The 23,115-nt window shown below is 40.6% G+C and overlaps 1 protein-coding gene across 2 annotated transcripts; it reads left to right on the plus strand.

The window, feature by feature from the left end:
* On the plus strand, positions 1 to 20,614 carry SLCO1C1 (solute carrier organic anion transporter family member 1C1). 2 transcript variants are annotated; one of them, XM_064462355.1, is made up of 14 exons: positions 1 to 129; positions 2,944 to 3,085; positions 3,907 to 4,039; positions 4,671 to 4,792; positions 5,737 to 5,883; positions 6,985 to 7,083; positions 7,896 to 8,141; positions 8,997 to 9,161; positions 12,358 to 12,553; positions 13,590 to 13,755; positions 14,203 to 14,387; positions 17,710 to 17,774; positions 18,980 to 19,097; positions 20,176 to 20,614. In XM_064462355.1, exons 1-14 carry the CDS (start codon positions 1 to 3, stop codon positions 20,396 to 20,398), a joined length of 2,136 nt encoding a protein of 711 aa, XP_064318425.1. In that variant the 3' UTR covers positions 20,399 to 20,614. The 2 variants fall into 2 exon arrangements, with proteins under 2 accessions (XP_064318425.1, XP_064318514.1); XM_064462444.1 differs by lacking the exon at positions 5,737 to 5,883.
* The last annotated feature ends 2,501 nt before the right edge of the window (positions 20,615 to 23,115 follow it).

Genomic DNA, 23,115 nt, shown 5'->3' on the forward strand with positions numbered 1-23,115 from the left:
ATGGAGATTTCGTCAAAAGAAAATACTCAGTTTTTCTCAAACAACACAATCCTGCCTGTTGACCGTTCTTCATTCAAATCTGAATCTTCTGCATCCAAGGAAAAACAGTCATGGTGTGGAGATATAAAGGTAGAGTAAGAGTTTTTGAATATTCCGGTAGGGACTTAGAAAACCTTTTTTTGATGAGCTATCCCTTTTACAGTTCTGATTATGTCTTGCTCAGTTAGTATGAAATTATTAAATACATTTCTAAGTCACAAAAACCATCTGCTTCAGATCTGTATTTGCCTGACGTTTGGCAATGTTCAAATATAACATGTTGATTGAAGCTTGTGTTTTATGATATCTTCAAGGGTCATCCTGAAAGGTCACTGTATCCTCCTTATCGCACCACCTTATTTTCCTGAAGCCAAGAACAGTATCGACAGACAGATACCACAGGCAGCTGTTAGTACAGATTGCTTTTTTAGGATAGTAGCCATGTTAGGCTTCTGGGCTCTGAAAAATAATATTTGTATTATTGTCTGCGTGATTTGAGTGCTATATTATTAAAGTATTATTGTAATATTCCTGATCTGAGAGAACTCCGCATGAGGTGACTTTGAACCAAAACTGCAGAAGTACCACCACCTCTGTATCTGCATTTATCTCACCCACGAGCAGTAATTTCTCGAGGCAATGGAAGGTCCCTGCTTTAAGCCTCGTAATGTAGCTGTACCTACCTGACAGTAGCACCTTGGAGGAGCGTTCCTCCCTGTATGGGACACTGGGGTACAGGAGGCGGCATGTGTTATCATGTCTCTACCTGCTTTCTAGAGCCAGGTTGTAAAACGCTGACACTCTCTTGGGTGAGGTCTCCATAAATCGCCATGCAATGGCGAGATGAGATGATTTGAGTTACATGGAAAATGAATCTTTTGCCTTAACCAGTTCTTTTCATCTTGAACAGGTTTCAGAAACTAATCCAGCTCCCAGTACAGTCAATGACTTCAGCAATAGTTGACCTGACATCTACATATTATGCAAAGCAGTTAAGATACTGCGGGATTAATTGAGTCTGATGACTGCTACAAAAATATTTCAGTTCCTGAATATTCTCCTTTATTTTGTCTGATCCTGTAAAGGCCCAGAAATGGGATCCTGTTTTGAAATAGATGATGAGTTGTATTAATTCAATTTGTAGCATAATAGTAACTCTACTATTGTTCCTCCATTTGCTACAACAATAATCCAATTCCCTCATTGAATAAACCTTCAGTCACAGATTAGCCAGTCAGGAATCAGCTTATTAGCTCCAAAAATAGAAAAGCAATAATATTTCAGCTCAGTTTCTTTCAAAAGGTTTAAAAAAATTTGTGCCTTCTGGGAACCCAAACTAATATGATTAACCTATTCCAGTAGGGACTTAGCAAAACCTCTTTTTTTAGTAAACTAACCTCTTTTCATTTCTGATTATGTCTTGATGAGTCAGTATGAAATTATTAAAGATATTTCTAAGTCACAAAAAAATTCTGCTTCAGATCTGTATTTGCCTAATGTGTTACCAAAACAGCATGCACATTCAACAGGTGGTTTTTTAACCAATTATCAGTCTTCCCCTGTGTTAAAATTACCATTAATAACCAGAAAGATGTGGTGAAATATTTGCTTACAGTCATTGACAAACCACAGAAGAATGTGAAATAATGTGCACCTTTCTGTCCCAGCCCTAAATGGGGACCGTTTTTCCACTGCTGCGTGTGGTCTCCATCTCCTTCCTGGGACAGCTGTAAACCCAGTAGAAAAGCTTGTGCCAAAGAGGGACAGAGGCATTTGAAGTTCTAGTTTGATCGATACTATTTTCCTGTGGAAAAACATATTTGCTTTCACATTGCTATTTAAAATCCAAGGGCATAAACACAGAGAAAATGTAAAATACTATGGCAATATCTTTACTAGAGAGTTCTTTGAGATCCCTCACTGTGGGAAATAAGAACCAGATACTGTTTATTTACCTACAAGTGCTTCTGAAGGAGGAATAATCAGCACTAGATAAAGTGTTCAACAGTGATGACAGTGTTATTACCAATGTGCCTTGTCAAATGAGATGTTGTAGGGAATGTTGCACTGGAGGTGAGTACATCGCTTCAGAGCACCTGCTTACTGGAAGCCTCATTGCTCAGAGAGCAGGCCAAGGGTCTAGACGTCTCTTCATACAAAACATTATTGTGTTTTTTAATTTCTGGTTTAGGGTTTGTGGCTGGGAGGGTTTAACACCTTTTACAAAGAGCATCCCTATATTTTTAGTCAGCACAACCTGTATCTGAAGGTAGAAAGCAATTTTGTTGTTTCCATGTTGTTACACAGTGTGTGAGTATCCCTGGAGCTTGTAAACTCAGTAAGGATGCATTCTGTGAAGGCAAATTTAGGCAACAGCTCTGCAGGAGTGAAACAGTTTGTGCTAAGGAGCCTGCACTCCCACTGTATGCATTTCAGGTGGGGAGTTACTTCAGACCAGCTCTAGTCTTGTCCCAGAAACTGAAGAGCCATTGGCTCTTGAAGTGAATGTAATGTCCTTCTGGAGCACATCTTCCAGTTTAATATTTTGTGAAAGGGATTCAGTCTGCACATTTGCAGTCTGTACCAAAGCACAGTGAAAGGGGTGGGAGCGTCAATTCCAAAGCCCACTCCTGATTCAGACTAAAAGACTAAATCAGATATAGTGATAACTAGTGGTAGCTTTGGCCTCAACCTGAAATTAGCAGTGGCTGATAGCAAGGTTAGTTTGTATGATTATTGCTCATAAGAAATAGACAAATCAGCAAACTAGCATTTCGTAAGTAGAAGAAATATTGGCATGGTTATTTGGGAAAAGAGGTGGGAATGTAAAAATTTTTTAAAATTATATGTAAAGTAAAGCCCTCTGTGATGTCTGATTTTAATCACTGACAATTTCTTTCACAGATATTTCTTGGTGCATTGTCTTTTGTTTATTTTGCTAAAGCACTGTCAGGAAGTTATTTAAAAAGTACTATCACACAAATAGAAAGAAGATTTGATATCCCTTCCTCTTTGGTTGGCATTATTGATGGCAGTTTTGAAATTGGTATGTACTATAAAAATGCATTTTTGTTTTTCAGAAAAAAGCAGTGATGCAATTTGTTATGAAAAATGATTGCATGAATCTCCTTGAACCATTAAAACTGAGCAAGAGTCACCTAGTAAAAATCAGCATGACTGTCACTATGATTACATTGGGTAGGAAAGGGTTGCTAATACCAGCAATTCAGCATAGTCCTAAATATTTTATAATTTGATAAGCTTAGTGTCTGGCTAATTAATACTAATGGAAATTTTGACTGTCGAGTGAGAATTTACTTGCACAGATTTCTACCTTCTCTCTCCTTTTGTCAGCAGTCCACCTCCCGCACAAGTGTGTGCCCTTCATGATTTATTAAGCAGCAAGAGTACATAACCTCTAACTGTAATCTACATTCATTGTCCAGGCCATCCCCTTCACTCTTGCACTAAGGTTTCCAGTATGACATTGTCTCTTACGATTTCCGATTACTAAATTTATCTTGTGGATGTTCAGTGGACTGTGGTATTCAGGGGAATGAAATCTTAGCCTAAGCGTATAAAGTTCTGTTTGAGTCCCTCTTTTCCTGCTTTCCTGGTTATTTGTTCTCTTCAGCTGGCACAGTCCTCCTTCTCTTTTCCGGCTGCTTATCCGAAAGTTTATGGTTTTTGTTATGGAAGGCACTGGGCTCCTGTAAGAATGCCTGGAAAGAGGGAGAAACACCAAACCCACGCAATCAGCCCTCTTCCCCTGAAATCGCTGCCCATAACATACACCAGGAATCATTATTTTAGGGGATCTCTTATCAACAAGCTGTAAAACTCAGTTTTCCATTTGTACTCTCAAAGGGAACCTCCTAATCATAATTCTTGTAAGCTACTTTGGAGCGAAGCTTCACAGGCCAAGAATAATTGGAGCAGGCTGCTTAATTATGTCAGCTGGAACATTCCTAATTGCGATGCCCCAGTTCTTCATGGGACGGTAAGTGCAAAGTGATCAGTATTTTCCAACTGGGCTATGTACACTGAATGTCAGCTCGCTAAAATACTTAGGAACTGTTTGTGAAGATGCCAATAGAAATAGACATATGTGGATGTGGTTACTCAATTTAATTTTTGTGTGTGTGTGAAAAGACTTAGTACTGTAGAGCAAATAGTTCAATATATGCTATTCCTAGTTGTAATCAACTTATCATTTTATTAGTCTGTGATCTTGATCGGCCACATTTTGACACGGCTTAAGAATTGTTGAAGCTTGACTCATGAAGTGATGACTAAACTCAGGAAGGCAATCTGAGTATTAAACACAAGCCAGAGGATAAATCCACTGTCTGATAATCTCTTAGTACAGATTCATGCATCATAGCAGAACAAAATGCCTGTTAAGCTGAAATGCATCACTGTGACACAAAGAGAACTGAAGGCACAGTTTTCAGGTACTACCACAGTATAAACCAAGTTCTATTTATCCCCTGTAAACCATCATTGGCAACACTGGATGCAGATGAAATTTGCATTAATGTCCTATGGGCCTATCTTCCATGGTAGTAACAGATCTGTTTGCTTTTTCTCATAAGTTGGGACAGTAAAAAACGACTTTGGTTTATAAACAGATATCGGTATGAAAGATTCCCTTCCACCATCAATTCGACTGTTAGCATCTCTCCATGTCTGCAGGACAAAAGCCAAACTCCACTCTCAGCCTTGGAAAAATCTCAAGCAAAAATAAATGCAGGTGAGAACGATCTCTGTTAAATATTTTGATAACTGCAATAAAATACATCAAAAGGCGCCCAAACACTCATGCAATAGTTTATTAGAACACAAAAAATAATAAATGGGCATCATTCATCAGGTGAATCTTTCCCCCACAAAAGCCAGATCTACTAGCTGGGGCAAATCTATTAAAAATAAATATATAGCTGCTACTGCCCACTGCCAAGAGGTGTTTATTTTTCAGGCTGCAAGCTTTCCTCCAGCCTTGCTGTCTTCTCCAGCAACTTTCTTCAGCTTTGTGGCTTGCAGAAACACCAATCTCCCATGCCGACCTTGGAAAGTTATAGTCTTCCTTCTGCCAGGAAACGTGCCTTTAGATCCTTGGCCCACTGGAAACAGCTACTTGAGTCTCCCAACCTGCAGACCCCCCTTTCTTGTTTCTCTCCCTGCCTGCTGACCCACTTTGCACCCCACAAAGCTGTCTCCCCTTCGGGTGCATTGAGCTCCTTGTGGGCAATGAGCATTCCTCCTCGATGCCAGGCCATGAATAAGCTGTGGATGAACAAACAAAACCCTCTGTATGTCACAAAGCATGTATATGTTTGTGTCCTTGTACCTGTGGATTAGACGTGGCTGGTAGTGCTCGCTACCATCAGTGTTTCCCAAAGGTTTCTGTTAGAAGATCCCAGTTTTGGTTAGAAGGAAGTGAAAAAGATTTCTAAAATGGGATATGGCAACACATTTATAAAAGTGGCCAACTTCTAATATCTTTGCCTGAAGCAGTTCATGATAAATGTGCATCCACCTCAAGCTGATTGGGTTAAAATTGCCATCCCCACACCCCACAAAATATTTTTCTCAGTTTTCATACCAGTTTTCTCACATTAGAAGTATTTTATAAGTCCTGTGCTTCAAACTGCTATGAAAAACACATTATTGTCATGTCTCTTGTGATGTACCCAGGATGTGAAAAAGAAGCAGGCTCTTCCATGTGGATCTATGTTTTACTGGGAAATCTTTTGCGTGGAATAGGTGAAACCCCTATCCAGCCTCTGGGAATTACATACATTGATGATTATGCCATTGAAGAGAATGCTGCCTTATACATTGGTAAAATAAATATTATTTTTATTCCTAATGGATTTTTCCCCAGAGGAAACTGAGTGATTCTGAATAACAGAATGAGTATTATTGAACTAACTTGCCCTGATTGTTTTGTTTGCATAATTTCCAATATTAAAGTTTATTTAACAGTTACGTATACTCAAGGGACCAAGTTCCCCTTTAATTATACCAGTACAGTTCCATTACCTTAATTTAAGGAAAGAATTTGACCTTAGGTTCCTGCTGTTACCCTAATCTTCCTAATTCTTCTGGATGTGGACTGCTGAGCCTCTGTGCACATTCAGTTCCCTGGAAAGTGATTAAAAACCATGTACTCTTTTAAGCACTTAGAATTTCAGCAGGCACTCAAAAAATTCCCTCCAGATTCAGGTAGAATTATAAACAATAGTGCTGAGGCTTTAAAAAGCTGGTATCGCTGCTTTCTTGTGCTCTTTGTCTGAAGACCTCTGCACATTCACCTGAAATATTACCAAAATATCCTTCCCCATCAGCATCTTATGTGACAAGTTTCGAGCCTGGCAAAAGGCAAACACTCAGGTTTACTCTGTAAAAGATTCAGTCTTACCAGATTTCCAGATCCATTTTGAAAATTCAGCATATTCAGAAAATTTGTCTGGGGGTGTATTGAAACATGTTAATATCAGGAACCAAAGCAAAGTGATGTTTTCAGCCTATTCAGGGTTAAATCACAACTTAAAGTGATCAGTTAACTTAAATAATTGACATTTGCTTTCCAGTTACTTTAATCTAGTCAGCTAAAGTGTTTCTAGCAATTATAGATTGGTGCCGCTATTGAGTTTAGGCCATTAAGTTCCCCGACTTTTTTTCCTTTGGGCTGAATTTCATTCTTTAATTGGATGATAACAAAAAAAGTAGAAGTATTAATGTAGTGGGGAAAATTTTATTGTTGGCTTTTTTCTTCTTGAACACGTTCTAACTTGTGTAACTGTTGTGCTTAGGAGCAAAGGCTGGCTTGGTATTTTAGGACTTGTTACCTAGCACATGTCATATTTTGCTGATAGGTGCAGCAAGAACCAGTGCTCTTTTTAACTCAGAAGCATAACAGTCCCCTGTTTTCTATTGCAGGCTGCGTACAGACAGTTGCAATTATAGGGCCAATATTTGGCTTTCTTCTAGGATCCCTGTGTGCCAAACTTTATGTTGACATTGGCTTTGTAGATCTGGGTAAGTCAGACAACTCAGGTTTTAAAAATTCAGTCAGGCTCCAAAATGCCTAATTTAGGCCAAGAACTAGTCTAGTTCTTGTCTAGTTCTGGTCTAGTTATCTTCTACGCAAAAGGGCCTAGTGGGGGTAGAGCAGGTATTTTATGAAATAAAAAGGATGACAACAATGCAATGTCCCATGAAGAAAAGGCAAGCAAGAGGATGGGTAAGGAGCAAGTAGGAGGCCTGACTCTTCCTCAGCCCCAGCAGATCTACAGCTGGTGGTCTCCCCAGGAGATGCCCTGGTGAGGAGGCTCTGGGGGGACAGCAGGCACCAGGAGGAGGCAGGACTGAGGCTCAGGATCCTGCCGAGAGCTGTGTGCATACATTTTGTCGTACTTTGTAACCGCCTAGAAAAGCAATCCTCCAATGAGTACCAGGGCTCCTGATTGCCTTCCTCCTCAGAAAAGACCTTCCACCCCATTTTTCCATGGCACTTTTGTGCAGAACAACCTAACTGGGAGCAAGTGTGTGACCACCTGGACTACCCCATGTCCTGGGCTTTGCAGCCTATGTAAGGATGTGCGAGCAGCACGGCTGGGGACCCTGCGGTGTCAGGGGAAGGCTGCTGCTGTGTCACAGGAATCAGCAAGTCCTTATTGACCCCCCCACAATTGTTCTTTTAACACCAGTAGAGACACATAGCACAGCTAAACCTGGCAAGATGGGGGTGGACTCCTCTGGAGAAAGTTCCTGCAAAATCACCTTCCTTGTTATCAGCAAACGTTCTCAAAAAGCCTTTATTTGTTTCTTCTTTTCTTGACTTTCTCCAGACAGTGTAACAATTACTCACAAGGACGTGCAGTGGGTGGGAGCCTGGTGGCTGGGTTACTTAATAGCAGGTGTGATTAGCGTTCTGGCCGGCATCCCCTTCTGGTTCCTGCCTAAGCACCTCCCAAAACCAGAGGGCAGAAAGGACTCCAGTACCTCTTCTGAGCAGTCAAAGTTCATCACTGAGGATAACAAGGACCAACACAGATCTTATCAGCAACAAGTGAAGATTGCTGAGATGGCAAAAGGCAAGTCACTAGAATTTCTTTCCTGACCGTTGAGTCTCTCTCTCATTAGCGTTTACAATTTACACTTTCTGAGGCCATGTTTTAATGGCCTCAGAATTAATTTCTCCATCAGGTGTCACTCTCCATCTAACTTGTATGCACAAAAAGGGTCTTGCCATTGTTCCCTGGACCTGCTCTTGCATGTAGAATTTCTCCAGCTGTGGTTTGTAAAATTATGCTAGTGGCCCAGCAAATATCATGAAAATCTGCAAAAATTTTTCATTCACAGATCTTGACTGTTGCAGGAGTGGGGGTCAAAAATATGACAATCAGTTTCTGCTAAACCTTTTTCTTCAAGGTCATTCATTAGAAAAACACATAAACTACCTGATCAGAATAAGGATGGGCACAGACTAGATACAGCATTTATGGGGTTATCTGGATTTAGACATGAGCTGTTTTGCACAATTACATTTCCTTGGCCCTACTTTGCCAAAATCATTTTCCCTCAGTACTTGAATCTGTAGCTCAATATGTCTGTGCTTACTGTCAGCTGTGCTGAGCTCCCTCTGCCCCCAAATTAAGCCAAGAGATGCTGTGGCTGTTGAGGGCACAGAGAAACCAAATCAGTCCTGTTTTATGATCAAAAGAAGGTATATAAAATAAGATGTATCCTCTGGAATATTGATGCTTAGTATTTTGCTCCACTGTTCCCCATTCAGAAATGGGGGAGCTCTTAGGAGCATCGTGGGACTTCATGATTCCTTCTGAAATGCCCTGCAGCCCTCTGGAAGGTGTAAACAGATTGCAAAGCATTATTCCCAGCAGTTTTTCTCTTTCTGACCTGGTTGTCATTTCTGCCATTTTGTCTTCCAGACTTCTTGCCATCGCTGAAGAACCTCTTTGGGAATCCAGTCTACATTCTGTATTTGTGTGCAAGTATCATTCAGTTCAATTCTTTAATTGGCATGGTGACATATAAACCAAAGTATATTGAACAACAGTATGGGCAAACATCTTCAAAAACTAATTTTGTTATAGGTAATGCTATATCTGCTTCTTGATGCCTTAAAAATGGACATTTTAGGAGTGGCATATATATACAAATAGGGAGAATTGGATGTTTTTAGGACATGTTTATTTATTCTCCTTCCTTGTCTGGCTTTAATTAGTAGCTCATAGAAGGTAAGTATTTCATTTCTACTTTAGCACTAATTAGCTCTGAGTTTATGTAAGTGTTACTGCAAAAGATTTCACAATTTCATACTTTATTTCCCATTCTACTGGAAATTTGAAAAATAATGTATGAACATCACAAGAGAGCAGCTGAAAAGAGATTTAATTTTAAAATGCTTTACATAAATTTGTCATCAGACAGATCTGTTCCCTTGCTGGCTTCCCATTTATTTCAATGACATGAAGATCAACTCAGTGAATTGACCATACCGTAGCTGTGATATTGCCAGTGATTTCTTACTTTCTGAAGAGGTTGGTGTTAAATAAAAGGAAACCAAAGTCATATCAGTGATCATGTTAAAAACTTAACATTATCTCAGTGAGATGCTGGTGAAGGAAAAATAGTTATTTCTGCCATAATTTTATCTAAGAACCTTTCTCTGTTGTGAACTTAGTCTCCCAAACCCTCCCATACAGCACAAGAGAGCCATGCTGCTTCTGCATGGATATGAATTTGGATATTCCTGGAGATGTCTTCAGGATGGTGAACTTCACTGCCCACTTGCTGAACCTGCAGGCTTGGGTTCAGTTCCTGAGGTCCAGGGATTCAATAGCATTAGACAGCAAAGAGGTTTACATCCATCCAATAGAGAGGGCACTGCCGTGTTTCAGAGCAGCATTAGTTGCACAGCAACGGAGCTATATATATGCAGAAAAGCTGTATTGATCCATTGTGCTATGTTAATTCCTTAAAGATAGAGGCTGGAATTTCCTGGCACGAAACTCCTAAAGGCAAGGAGAAATCTTCAAGCATAATCAATGGCCAGAGAAAGTCCAGAAAATAATCCCTACATTCAGTACAGCACTTCTCATTGTATTTAAAGATTTTCTGGAGCTAAGCTTTCAAGTATGCACAAACTGAATGAGGATTACAATCCATCTGATTTCACAAAACATAGGGACTCTATCTAACAGAGAATGTACTATGGCTTGGTTAGGGAAAGATCCTGGCTGAGTGGCCATCCCTGCAATAAGGTGTTTCACCTTCCTCCTTTACTACTCTCTCCCAATGTGCCCTTGCTGGGAAACTAACAGTAGCTATTTCCTTTCCCTACCTCTTTTTCTATTTTTTGTTTTGGAACAATTTCTATCACAATCTCTCTGCCAGATATCAGAATTGTCAGAGCAATCTGAAGCACTACAACAACAAAAAAAACCAGCTGGAGGTCATAAGAGGGTATTTTCCAGTAGTCACAACCCAAGGAATGTGCAAGGAAGTAAAATGGCGCCTGCTGTGTTTGTATGGTTTTTCTTAAATATACACACTCCCCCCTGCCCCTGATGCCAGTGTCAAGCAATAGAGTTGTCTGTAAGGCTATGAGACAAAGGCATGAAAAAAAGGGGTGCGTAGGAACAGGCAGGAAGAGTGTGGGTACTCTCTGGTGCATCACACAACTCCCAGTTTCAATCCCAGTCTCCACTTACGAGCAAATAGAACAGGAAAACCGATGTGTTTGCATGGGGCAAACACACTGAAGCTGCAGGTTACCTCATCAGTAACTGAGCTAGGCTCGTGTACTCAGCCAAGACATACATACTAGCATCGCTCCTAAACACTGAGCTCCTAAATATTTTTGCATGCGTACAGGTGGATCAAACACAGACTCATTCCAGAAATTCAAGGCATCCTAGCACATTTCCTAGTAGGGGTATTAGACTCCGAAGTCATAAACTAGGCTTTTATATCAAGTTGTTTGAAATCATGTTCTAATGCTTCCAGTCCTCTGAATAAACTTCCAAAACATCATCTGCCATATGCTTTGGTACTTGCTTGTGCTTTGTACGCTCGCTCGGCTCAGCACCGCTAGGTGTCAGCATGAATTAAAAGCTGCAAACCGCATACGCAGCCCTGGGCAAGGGGGGAATTTAATGTGCTGGAAATGGCTGGTAAAGCTGGGAAAATAATTTTCAGTAACAGTGAAATCCAGCAAAGGGCACCTTATTTGCTCATGCAGTAGCTTTGATGGTCATCTCTATTTACCTCTCCTTTTTTTTCGTGCACTGAATGGGATTGATTTGATTCTTTTTGGTCTTGTTGTCTATGTCTATCAGTATGGACATTGCTTTGAGCACAGCTGTCCAGGTAAGGATTAATGGTCACCCAGTTTTACAGGTTTCCTTCAATGCTCCTTCACTTGATTGCCTAAAGCCTGATGCAAAAAGAGACCCCCACAGCGTATACCTATCTTTTTGCTGTTGCAACACTCACCTAAGGGAGCATTTCAACAACCAAAGCTGAAGAAATTCCCTAACTCTCCTGGGCACAGAGACAATAACATATCATTGTGTCTGTCCCTCTCAGAGGCTTCTCTAGGGGATCATTCATTTTGTGGTTGAATCAAAACAGAAAAAGCAGGTCTTACTCCAGATTTCATAACACCAGATAAAACTGAATTTGCCCTTTAAGAATGAGCAGTTCAAGCTCCTCCTGTGAGTGGCAAAGGGAAGGAGAGAAGCTGCCCTGGAAAGCCAGAGTGGGGCAGCCCCGGAGAGCGGCCCCTGTTGCTCCTGCTGTTGCTATATGAGCGAAGGACACAGGGAAGGTCTATAGCAAAGCCCCAAACTGTGCAGCAGGACTGTGGCTGTCTTGGCTGCCAGGGGTAACATGATGCCCCAGAAAACTTCTCTGTACCCAGAGCAGCTCTTGTGAGAAATGGCACTAAAAGTATTTGAATTAACACTTCAATGATCCCTCCACTGACAAACTAACAGTGGAGAAAACCACCTAGCTTAAGAAAATGGAAGATAGTTATCTAAACCTTATACATAATATCTCTCTTTCAAAGAACTAGCAATGAAACATTTCCCTGGGAGCAAGTTTTAAAAGTGGTCCCAGCACCTTTCTGGGAACAATCCAAATCCGGACAAATATAATGCCCTGACTGAAGATTTTTCATGTTTTGTTGCTTCATCTTATCACTGCTGCTGTTTCTTGTGGCTGACGAGGATAGTCCATTGAGCTGGGGTTTTCGTTAATACAGTTTTTTCTGTTTGATTTCAGGTCTTATCAACATTCCTGCTGTGGCCTTTGGCATATTCTCTGGGGGGCTGATTATGAAAAAATTCAGAATCAGTGTTTTAGGGGCTGCAAAACTCTCCCTGGGATCATCTTTCTTTGGTTACCTTTTGCTCCTCTCATTGTTTGCGATGGGGTGTGAGAACTCGGATGTGGCCGGACTGACCGTGTCATACCACGGGTATGCTGGGAAGGGCATGCTTCAGCATAAAGTGCTATTGCAAACCAAACGCCTTCCTCATTTGATTCCACAAAGTATATGTTGTTGAAAAGAGAATGACTGACCTAAATATGCTTCCCAGAAATTTGATTCAAAGCAGTGGAAACCACTCCGTCTATTCCAGCGGGCAGTGTGTCAGAACCGTTTCATGATTGCTGCCTTCAGCCCAGAGGGGTTTATGCCACAAGTGCAGATTATTTTTCTGATTACTTTTTTAATTATTATTGGCATGGGACCCATCCTTTGAGCCTAGAGATTTCTGGAAATGTGAGGAGCTCAGTAGGGGGGTGAGATTCAATTAATTGTTCCTTACCTCTGTGCGCTGCTGAACGACCCATGGCATTTAATAGACTCTGAACCCAAAACCTAAGGATTCATGGATTAACCATGAGTTAGCCATTATGTTAATCGTGAGGAACATCTGAGGCTAGCATTTTCTGGTCACTTTTGCCTATGTTACTGCTCTGTAAAGCTCACTTTTTGGGAGGAGTTTCCAGCACCGACTGCACAGCAGCCCCAGGAGCTGCTCCGCTGGTGACTTCAGCAGCAGCTGGCTGAAGTGGGCAGATAGCTGTCATGCTATATCAGACCCTCAGTTTGGATTAATCCCATTCTGATCATTTCCTCACTAACTTTGACAGCAGCCATTTCCCATGAGTAGCTCACTCCCCTATTTGCCTCTGGAATGATCAAACTTTTTTCCCCAGTTTTGTTAAAACTGCATCAATCCTTGGAAAACTAAAAGCTTAGAAAATCTGAGAAAACACATGAATAGAAATTGTTATCTGTCCCCTGAATAAAGTAGCTACTATTTCACAGTAGGTGGTCTGATATTGTGAAAACCTTTTGATAACAGAGAAATAAGAATTTACACTGCAGCATGGATGTGAAGAGACACCTTTATGGACTACAGACAGAAGGTCTGGCCAGGCCCCATGATTTGATAATGATTTCTTCCACATCTGCTAGAAAACGTCATTGTTCTTTTTTTCCCCAGAACTAAACGGATGACTGATTATGAGCAAGCCCTGTTTTCTGAGTGCAACTCAGGCTGCGCATGTTCCAAGAATGACTGGGACCCCATCTGCGGGGAAAATGGAGTTACCTACATTTCTGCTTGTCTCGCTGGCTGCCAGGCATCCAACGGCAGTGGGAAAAACACAGTAAGACAATCTTTCATTTCCATATGTGATGTGATAGTTTTCCTACTGCAACCAGTTCTGTCAGAGTAAGTGGATTAAAACTGAGTGAGGCACATCCTTTCCAGCCCTGAACTCTTCAGGTATTTTTTTAGCAATGTGCCAGCCACATTTAAAACTTTCTCAATTACTGTTTCCAGCAGAAATCCCAAGCAGAGAATGTAGGAGGGTTTGGGGTTTTTTTACCTGTTGGCTACCAAAACTCTTTAAAAAAAACCACTAAATACATTAATCAACAGTGGATACTTTCTTTATAAATTTCTTGTTCAATGACAAGCCTTTTCCTTTTGAAAAACATCTTCCAGTTTGGATTTAAACTGTCAGCTACCTAGAAAAGCATAATGTGCGATTCCTGAATATCCGCTTCTCCACTGTTTAGGTTATTATACACTTTCCCCTGCTGTCTTCCAGGTATTTTTTAACTGCAGCTGTGTGGGAACCCTGGAATCTCCTTCACAACGCTCCTCAGCTGTGGTGGGATTATGTCAAAAAGGAAATGAGTGTCCAAAAATGTTTCTGTATTTTTTAGTAATATCGGTTATCACTTCATATACTTTGTCAATAGGTGGCACACCCGGATACATACTGCTTCTAAGGTAAGGAATAATTTCTGCTAGCATTTCAAAATGCTTTCAAGGTGTTTTGACATGTGTAACTGGGTCTCCCTCCCTGCCTGGTACTGATAAATATTTTCAGCTATGCAAGGTGGCTTTTAAAATACTTATTTTACTGTTGAAGGGCATCCTCATAATTTGACAATGAGTTTTCTACCATTGAAGCAACAATGTGCTTATGATTATCTCTACTAGCAATACCTTTCTCTTTTTAAACATGATATAGGAGGTCTGGTTATCATTTATACCAAATTCCACTTCCCTTAATGCCTTTTACATTACCAGGATTGTGTTAAATGGCCTCTAGTCAGATGGAAATTAGCTCTGCATGTGGCAGTATGTACATGTTACACTTATAGGCAGCCAGTTTTCCTCACTTACTATGGATACCGATGCACAGCTGCACAGAGGTGACCTATCCTAAACCCTCTATGTACACTCACCTCTTCTCCTCTAGTCCATTTTATTATTTCATATAATTTTTCTGTTCCAGTTTTCTCTCTTCAAAACAAAGACAGTTTTAGCATGAGATGGTGGGGTTTTTTCTGTCGTAATAATCACAGGCTTATTAAAATCTTGTTCCAATACATATTTACCTGCTGGAACTATTTGTCCATCACCGAGTGTAAGCTTTAAGCTAATTTTAGAAAGTGCAAAAGGAATATAATAATTCCAGAGATTAATCTGGATTTTTGTCAGCTTCTTGCAATTTTTGGATTCTAAGTGCTGTTTCACTTTGTTTTGGAAAGATTTCTTTCTCAATTCCTCTTTACAAATTATTTCCAGATGGGTACATTCTACTTCTCAAACAAAACAATGGTAAATACAGTTTAACTAATTTTTATTATTGTTGTGCTTTCTTACCCCAAAATTCTCTTTGCTTTTGAATGAAATTTTCTGGAACAGGCCCTGTCTCATTGCCAGTGTCTTTACATCACATGGAAAAAGCCAGTGCTAGAACAGGCTGAATATAGGCTATATGGAAAACCCAAATTAAAAAATGTAACTTCAGCTACGGTTCCAGAACAGTCCTTGAACCAGAAATAATATTCACACAGAGACTTTCAGAAACGGTTGCGGTGAGGATCCTTCTACCCTTCCCTCCACAAATGCTGCCAGTGAGGTATATGCCTTAAACCATATAAGCTGCATAGCTTTTCCCACCCACCTTTCAGGGTTACCACTGAGTACTGCAAAAACACATAGTGTGGGTCTTTCTCCAAGGAGTCACTCCAAGAAGAACAATCATATTATAATACATTTGAGACAATTTTTACTGAAGCTTATTCACCGCTGAAACTGTCCAAGCACCAACAGGAGGATGATTCATGAGCTGAGGTCTTGCAGCAAAGCCTTCAGGATTTTTACCAGATTGCCCTCTGTGGTTGCTTCTCACACATGGGGATCTTTTGTGTTGTATAAGTATGGGCGTACGGCTATGCAGGGCTGCAGTTTCCTCCCCCTTTCCGTCCACACGATGTCCCCTTTCTATCCATAAGACATACAGTAGAAAATGCACAGATATGGTACCACACAGGGCCTTGATTCTTGCCATGCTCAACCTTCTGCTTCCCACCTTATCTCCACCGCAGAAGTGCCTGGGAAGAGGTATTTGTAGCTGAACACCTATGAGCTAAAATCACACAGAGTTGCCTGCACCTCTCAGCCCTAAGAACTTGCTCTCAGGGGAATTAATGCTTAATAGATTTATTTAGAAAAGCTTAGGGAGGTTTTCAATAATGATACTAAAACATTTTTTATATGAAATCAGCAAAACAGTTTTCTTGGTTCTGCTTCAGAGCTTTTATTTCTGTTGAAAATCATTTTACTTTGAGAGCCATTTGATCAAAACTGGGAAGTTATGTGCTTTTCTGCTGGATACAAGGCACACAAATCTGATGTGCAGCTAAATAAAACATGTTTCAGTAAGTTTAATCCTTTCAGGGTTTTTTTCCTCTACAAATGACCTGTGGGTACAATTTCACTTTAAGCCCATGCTTGCTTTCCTGAAATCCATCACTGACTGGCTTTCCCTGAAAATCTGTCAGAACTGAAGGTGTGCTTCTGTTCCCAGAAAGAAAATAAATTCTCTTTAAAAACAAATAGTCCCAAGGTCAAGTTGCAGACTTAATTAAGTATTTTTTTCCAATTATCTGTTTTCAAAATTATTCAGTATTCAGTCAGTTCTGATAAGATTCCAACACTCAAGCAAGGTGATGTTTTCAGATGAGCGGATATCATTGCACTTGCCATGGAACACAAATACATCTAAATCGCTTAAAGCCTATAAGATTTAGTGGCATTTCAACTTCAAGTGTTTACATTACTGAAATCATTGAAATATACTTAGAGCTAGTGACCAAGTCATTTGCTGAAATGTCTTTTTGGTGGTATTAGACTAATTACAATTGCCAAGGAACTTGGGAAAGCCCTGAAGTTTTGGAGAAAAACCCCTGCAATTCAGATAGCTGTTGGTCAAGCACAAGTTACTATAGCAGGTGTTTAGGCAGTGAAAAGGAAGTCTCAGATCTCCCTGAGAGGTTTGGCTCTCACTCAGGATCTCACTTGTGTTTCCTGTTTTCATGCAGAGGCAATACAAATGCTCAAACAATTTTTTTTTCCATCTGAAAAAGAAGATTTTTTTTTCAGGATATAAATCCTATGGAACACATAATAAATATCCAATTCCAATTACTGGATGTGAAAGGCAGCTGTTCTCCTGCCCACCACCTCTACCCTCCTAGAATAGCCAGGATGATGACCCAAGGCTGGAGCAGGGCTGACCTGGAGCCAGAAGGACTGATGTCTCTGCTGGGCACCTGCTGCAAGCTCAAAAAAATCAAAATGCAAATGGTCTGTTCTGTCAGAGAATGGATTGGAGGATTTACCTTTACAAGAGGTGTCGTCCCAATCCTAGATACAGTGCAACGAAAATTGAGTGCCTAAATACCTTGTACTAGCCTGGGTCATGATCCACAGTTTCAGTGTGTTTAACTGAATAAGACTATCCAATGACACATGATTTCACAACCAATTTTTTTTTGTCCTGTGTTAGTAACTTCTAGATGCTGGTATTATCTGAAAACGCACCACCTTCTTAAAATGTGATCTTGAGCATAGATATTCAGAATTCCTAGATACCGATCTGGCTTATCACACTATTTCCATATTTCTGTAATTCTGTTAACATCAGTGTCAGTAAGGAGGAAAAACTCACATTTTTCCTTCCTCTTGCTTTCTATTTGTGTTAAAATTATCCACAGTCAATTCTTTATTTCTGTTTAACACTTTTTTTTTTTTTTAGATGCATTAAACCACACTTGAAATCATTTGCACTTGGTATCTATACCCTGGCAATAAGAGTACTTGGTAAGTCCGGTTGTACTCTTGGGTCTCTCTTTACTAATCATTTATCCTAGAATTAAACTTTAATTCTTGGAAAGAATGATGTTTAGCTGACAAGTTTACATTACACTATTTAAAAAAAAAAATTAGGAAAAGGGGTAGAAAAAGGAAGCATAAATCATATATCTGTGCCTTAGGTATGATAAAAATATACACTGTTAACATCCATAGAGGTGACAAGTGATCCTTCGGACTATGAAGCTAACATCAAAATTGCTTCTTGTCTCTTTTTATTCAACAACAAGCATAATAGAACAGCTGTGGCTCAGAATTAGTGATAATTTTTCAGGCATATTTTCATTAGTTTCTAAGGGAATTAGGCTAAGCACAAGTGTGTCTGAGGGCAGGGTTCACTGCAGCCTTGTGCTACAGCCACCTATAAATTTTCTCTGAAGTCAAGTGTACCATGAGGTGCCTATGAACTGGAACTTTAAAATCCTCTAGGTCTTATAGAAAAGGTGATAATTAGCAAGAAACAAGTCACTTATTTAAACAGAGCAGAATTAGATGAGATGCATGAGGCAGACAAAATCAAAACAAGATGTCGGCTGCTTTCTCACACCTTTGCAGGCCAGGATTTTCCCCCCAGGCTTACTTTCTTCTCCAGCAACCATGGGTGGCTCCCCAGGTTGCACAGAGTCCATGATGTCCCCATTAACACCTGAAGAAAGCCTTTTCCTTTCCATCATCCACAAGCACTGCAGTAGGTTTGCCCCTGCCACAGTAGGATCTCAGGCTACTTGTAGCCCCACTGCAGGCTCCCAGTCCCACTGTCTGTCTCCCTTCTCGGGGCTGAGAAGGGAGACACCCCCAACCCCCAAGCTGAACAGGCTCCATCACTCTCAAGAAAGAAGTATCTCCTTTTTTTTTTGTTCCCAGAGGGGTCCTGCAGGGAGAGGAAACTGAGCCATGGCCAGCACAGCTTCCGCTGACTTCCATAGGCTTTTTGATGGTCAGCTGTGTTTCCTTCCCACCCTGATTCCCCACAGGGAGGAAAGGGCGGTGTGTGCCTAGGCAGTGCAAGGCACGACTTCTTAACCAGCAAACAATGTGGAAGTGTCAGTGCAGTTTGAATGTATTATTTGATGTTCTACATGAACTTGTCTCTAGATCAGAACTGATCATCCTGGAAAGTAACCTTCTTGCCTATATTTGTTAAATACACCCAGCGGGAATTCCAGCCCCAGTGTATTTTGGAGTAGCCATAGATACCACTTGCCTGAAATGGGGAAGCAAAAGATGTGGGGGAAGAGGAGCATGCAGACTCTACGACTCCAGTGCACTCAGGTAAAAGTTCTTCTCCATTCGTTCTTTAACTTGTGTTCTTTAAGGGTATATACACCTGGCACTGGTAGAAGAATTTCTGTCAGAAAATTTGAGTGAAAGATTTGATGCCAAATGAAAGAGTCTGACTAGCAATATTAACACTAGTGCTCAGGTTTTAGCATTCTCTTTTGGTTTAGTCTCTTGGGGGGGGGGGGGGGGTGGAGAGGGGTGTCATCTTATTTCAATATTAGCTGGAAATATTTAAGTCACTTGACTCTTCGCCCAAAAAAATGTTCGGTCAGATCCTCAATTTTATGGTAAAACTTCCCCCATTTTTTAAGAACTCCCTTGTGGGAGAGTGTGTGTGTAAGTAAATAGGTAAGTAGATAAGTAAAAGGGCTGTTAAACCTCATCGTTGCTCCATATTGGAGCTGGGCCACAAAAAGGAAAGGTAGGGTGCCACAAAGCATGCTTGGCTTATCTAGAGGCTTAAACACAGTGTTGTCTTTATCAATTTATTGCTAAAGGAGAGTAATTATCTGAACTGTATTCATGAAAGGCATTACCAGAAATGGAAAATTGAATAACAATGATAAAAGGAAAATGAGAGAAAAGGTTGCCCTTCTGCCCACCCCCAGGAAAACGCATGAGGGGAAGGTACATCTTGTTTTGAAAGTGTGAAGAACAAAAGCTCAGTTGGGACTCATTATAATAAAACATAATGATGTTATTGTTGCTGTTGTTGTTGTTACTGTTATTATGCCCGTAAAGCAAAAATACCATCAAATGATCTTGGTACCGCTGGTACTGTTTAAGAGGCATCCAAAAAATAAATTAATTGCCCTAGAAATATTACTGTTATTCTCATTGAAGCACATTGGGATGGAGGAGGTCAGTCAATGCCTGGGACACTTTCTTGGCCACAGACCACACAATACTTGACCTGGGTGAGCTGGCAAACTCTCATCTTCAGGGTCATCACCTTGCTTGAAGAGGTTTCTTACTCAGCCTTACCGCATGAAAATATGAATGTGTCCTTGATGCCTTCTAGTCATATGTTGCCTTTGAAATAGGCTCTGATCAATCATTTCTCTCTCAGGTATGTGTACCTGGGGCTGACTTTGGTGTTGGGCACGGTGTCCATTTTCTTCAGTGTTGCTGTCCTTTGGGTTCTCCGGAAAAGGTCTTCTCCACAAGATGAGACCCTCTCAGCCAACGGGGAGAGAGGCGCCTGTGGGACAAAGAGCAGGAAAGATAATTTTGTCAATAGTGACCGTTTAATTCAGACAACTTACTGGCCAGAAAAGGAGACTAGACTTTAGGAAGACTAAGATCTTCACCGTGACTTTTTCCCAGGGAGTGGTGTTCCAGGCAAAAATTCATCATCAGTGAAGCAGTATCTTAGCATCCACTCTGAAAATGTTCACCTTCATGTAATTTTCACTGTAAACACCAAAAGCAAAGACAACCATTTTAGCACATGTACAGCCCTGAAAACACTGCTCACCATTTGTCCTGCCAAGTCAGTGCCACTCAAGTGAGGGGATTTGTTATGGCTGGGAAGGTGTGGCTTGCTGCCTCACCAAGAGGCCAGTTTTATGGCTGCCCCTCAACTCCATCCCTTCTCATGAAGCTGCAACTGCTGCCGCTGCCCCTCGGCTTCCTTCTGTGTGTGAGGGTAGTGGGAAGGCTGCAATGCAGCTCTCTCCACCGTGGTACCAGCCCGAGAGGAGCTGGTGCACAAAACCTGACTTGGCAACCAGGAAGGAGCAGGGATATTCTGCACATAGCTCACTCTTGCAAGCAGTGTGACACGGAGCAGGAGGAAGGTGGTTTCCTGGAAGGACAAATCAGCTACAGGGTCTGGGTATCTCATGAATTCAACCCATAACACTTAGGATATCAAATGTTGTGGTTAGGGACTCTTTTTCAAGTAGCTCTGTTATAGCACAACAATAACAGCATAAAAGTTGACATTGCAGTCAAGGAGACCACAAGAGTATAATTCAAAGGAAACTGGAATAAAAATAGAGCTTTTTTAGGTTTCCAGTGGTTTCTTGTTACTTTCTAGCTTGCTAGTACTCAGTTTACTTATTAATTCCATGCATTTTATGCAATGTAATAACACTATGATACAAGATACATATGATTTAGTTTTTTTAAAAAGCTATGATAAGACAGCTTGGGAACAATAAAATGAATTCAAAGACCAGGTGAGTTGGGGCTTTTCCTTTTAATTTATTGTATCTGCTAGCTGAAACTAAGACATGTATCATAGTATCCCTTTATACATAATTTTTGCAGTTTGACAATATTTGGTATTAAATACATTTGGGGTGGGAAGTACAATGTTTAAGACAGAACAAAATCTCAGGAATGCTTGCACTGGAAAAGATAGTGACAACACAACAAAGTATGTCTTTTAAAGCAACTAGAATTTTAGAACACATGATGAAAGGCAGGCTTCACCCTTCATCATAATATTGGCAAAACAATCTAATATCACATTGCTTGCATCTCACCAGTGACTGTAGGTACCTTGCTGAGCTTGCAGGTCAGAGGCAGATGTGAAGCCTCTCCTGTGGGATGCATGAGGAAGGGCAGATGTATAAGAATGGGATTTACTGAGCTTTATCAATGATAGATGTTTACCGTGTGCCATTAGGGAACAGCCTAATCCATTCAATAGGAATACCAAGAAGAAAGATGTTGCTTAAGCACCAAATATCTGCAGAAGGTAAGGATTTAAAGCCATCACTTGAGAAAATGCAGTTGTCAGAGGAAGGAACAATGCCACCAGCCATTCACCACGTGGGCAAGTGTTCAGGCAGTGGCCTGGAATATGGGAGAGTCAGTCCACTCTCCCAGCTCTTTGTCCTCCCAGGTGAGTGTCAGAGGCTACAGACAATGGGATACTGGAGAGTTGTGGCTGTTCACTTTGCCTTGTATAACTGGATATTGAACTAAACAAACAAAATTAAAATAATTAGAAGGTTTGTGAATATGGGGCTAACTGAAACATTATGGCTAGAGTAAATCACAAACATTGGTATTCCTGTCTCAGGTCTCATTCATACTACATCATCATAAAAACAGTAAAAAATGCCAAATGACATCAACACCTAGGAGTAGGAGAGATGCTTGGAGCCTTCCATAGACTCCTTGGGAGGGCACTTTTCATATCAATGAGCTGTCAGATCCAGTGACAGAAAGGGACAACCCAATTAAGTACACAGTGGAATCAAAAAGGAGGGATATCTGCATTTCACTCAATGCTTAATGTTGTATATGTGTCAAATAAATGGGGATGATTCCTGATTTGCAAATCAGTCCTGGCAGGATTTATGGCAGGACACTGCTGCTCAGCAATGCTGAAGCTGTCATGGAGGCAGTTCTGCACGTGCCTGGCAGCAAGATGGCCAGGAAAATTCACGGGCTTACAGGACTGAGAAAGAAATTAAGAGGAATAAACATATCCTAGTCTAACTCAGAAAGAAACAGGAAAAAAAATCAACTTCTTGGGTTACCACCTAAGCTTATGTATGTAAGCCTGTACTTAGTGAATGATTTTATTAAGAATGGGCTTTCCTTCCATACCCCATTTTCTTTACACGTGAAGGGAAGAGGAATACTATAAAAGAATTTGTTTCAGTAAGTCTTATTTCCCTAACAGTTTAAAAATGAGCACTCTTTTCCTCTCACCCTTCAGCAGTGGTAATACTCTAAGTTACTAAGCAGATATACTCCATTCCCATTTTGAAATAATATCAAGTCTGCCACTTTATTTTAATACTTCAAGTAGTAACAGGGATGCATGGATGAGCGTCTGGCTAGAGTCATATTCTGAATTTGTTATAACAGATGAACAAGTGGTCTCAGCACTAAGGGGTTTGGACCTGTCAAGTACTTCCTACCTGAGTTCTTTGTCTTAAACTAAATTTACAACTGATAATGTCTCACAAAGGTCAACAAATTTGGATTTTTTTTCTTTTCTTTTTAGAATTAGAGATGTTAAACCACAATTGAGAGACTGCAAAGA

Source organism: Phalacrocorax carbo, chromosome 1, assembly GCF_963921805.1.
Source record: "Phalacrocorax carbo chromosome 1, bPhaCar2.1, whole genome shotgun sequence".
Taxonomy (NCBI): Eukaryota; Metazoa; Chordata; class Aves; order Suliformes; family Phalacrocoracidae; genus Phalacrocorax; species Phalacrocorax carbo.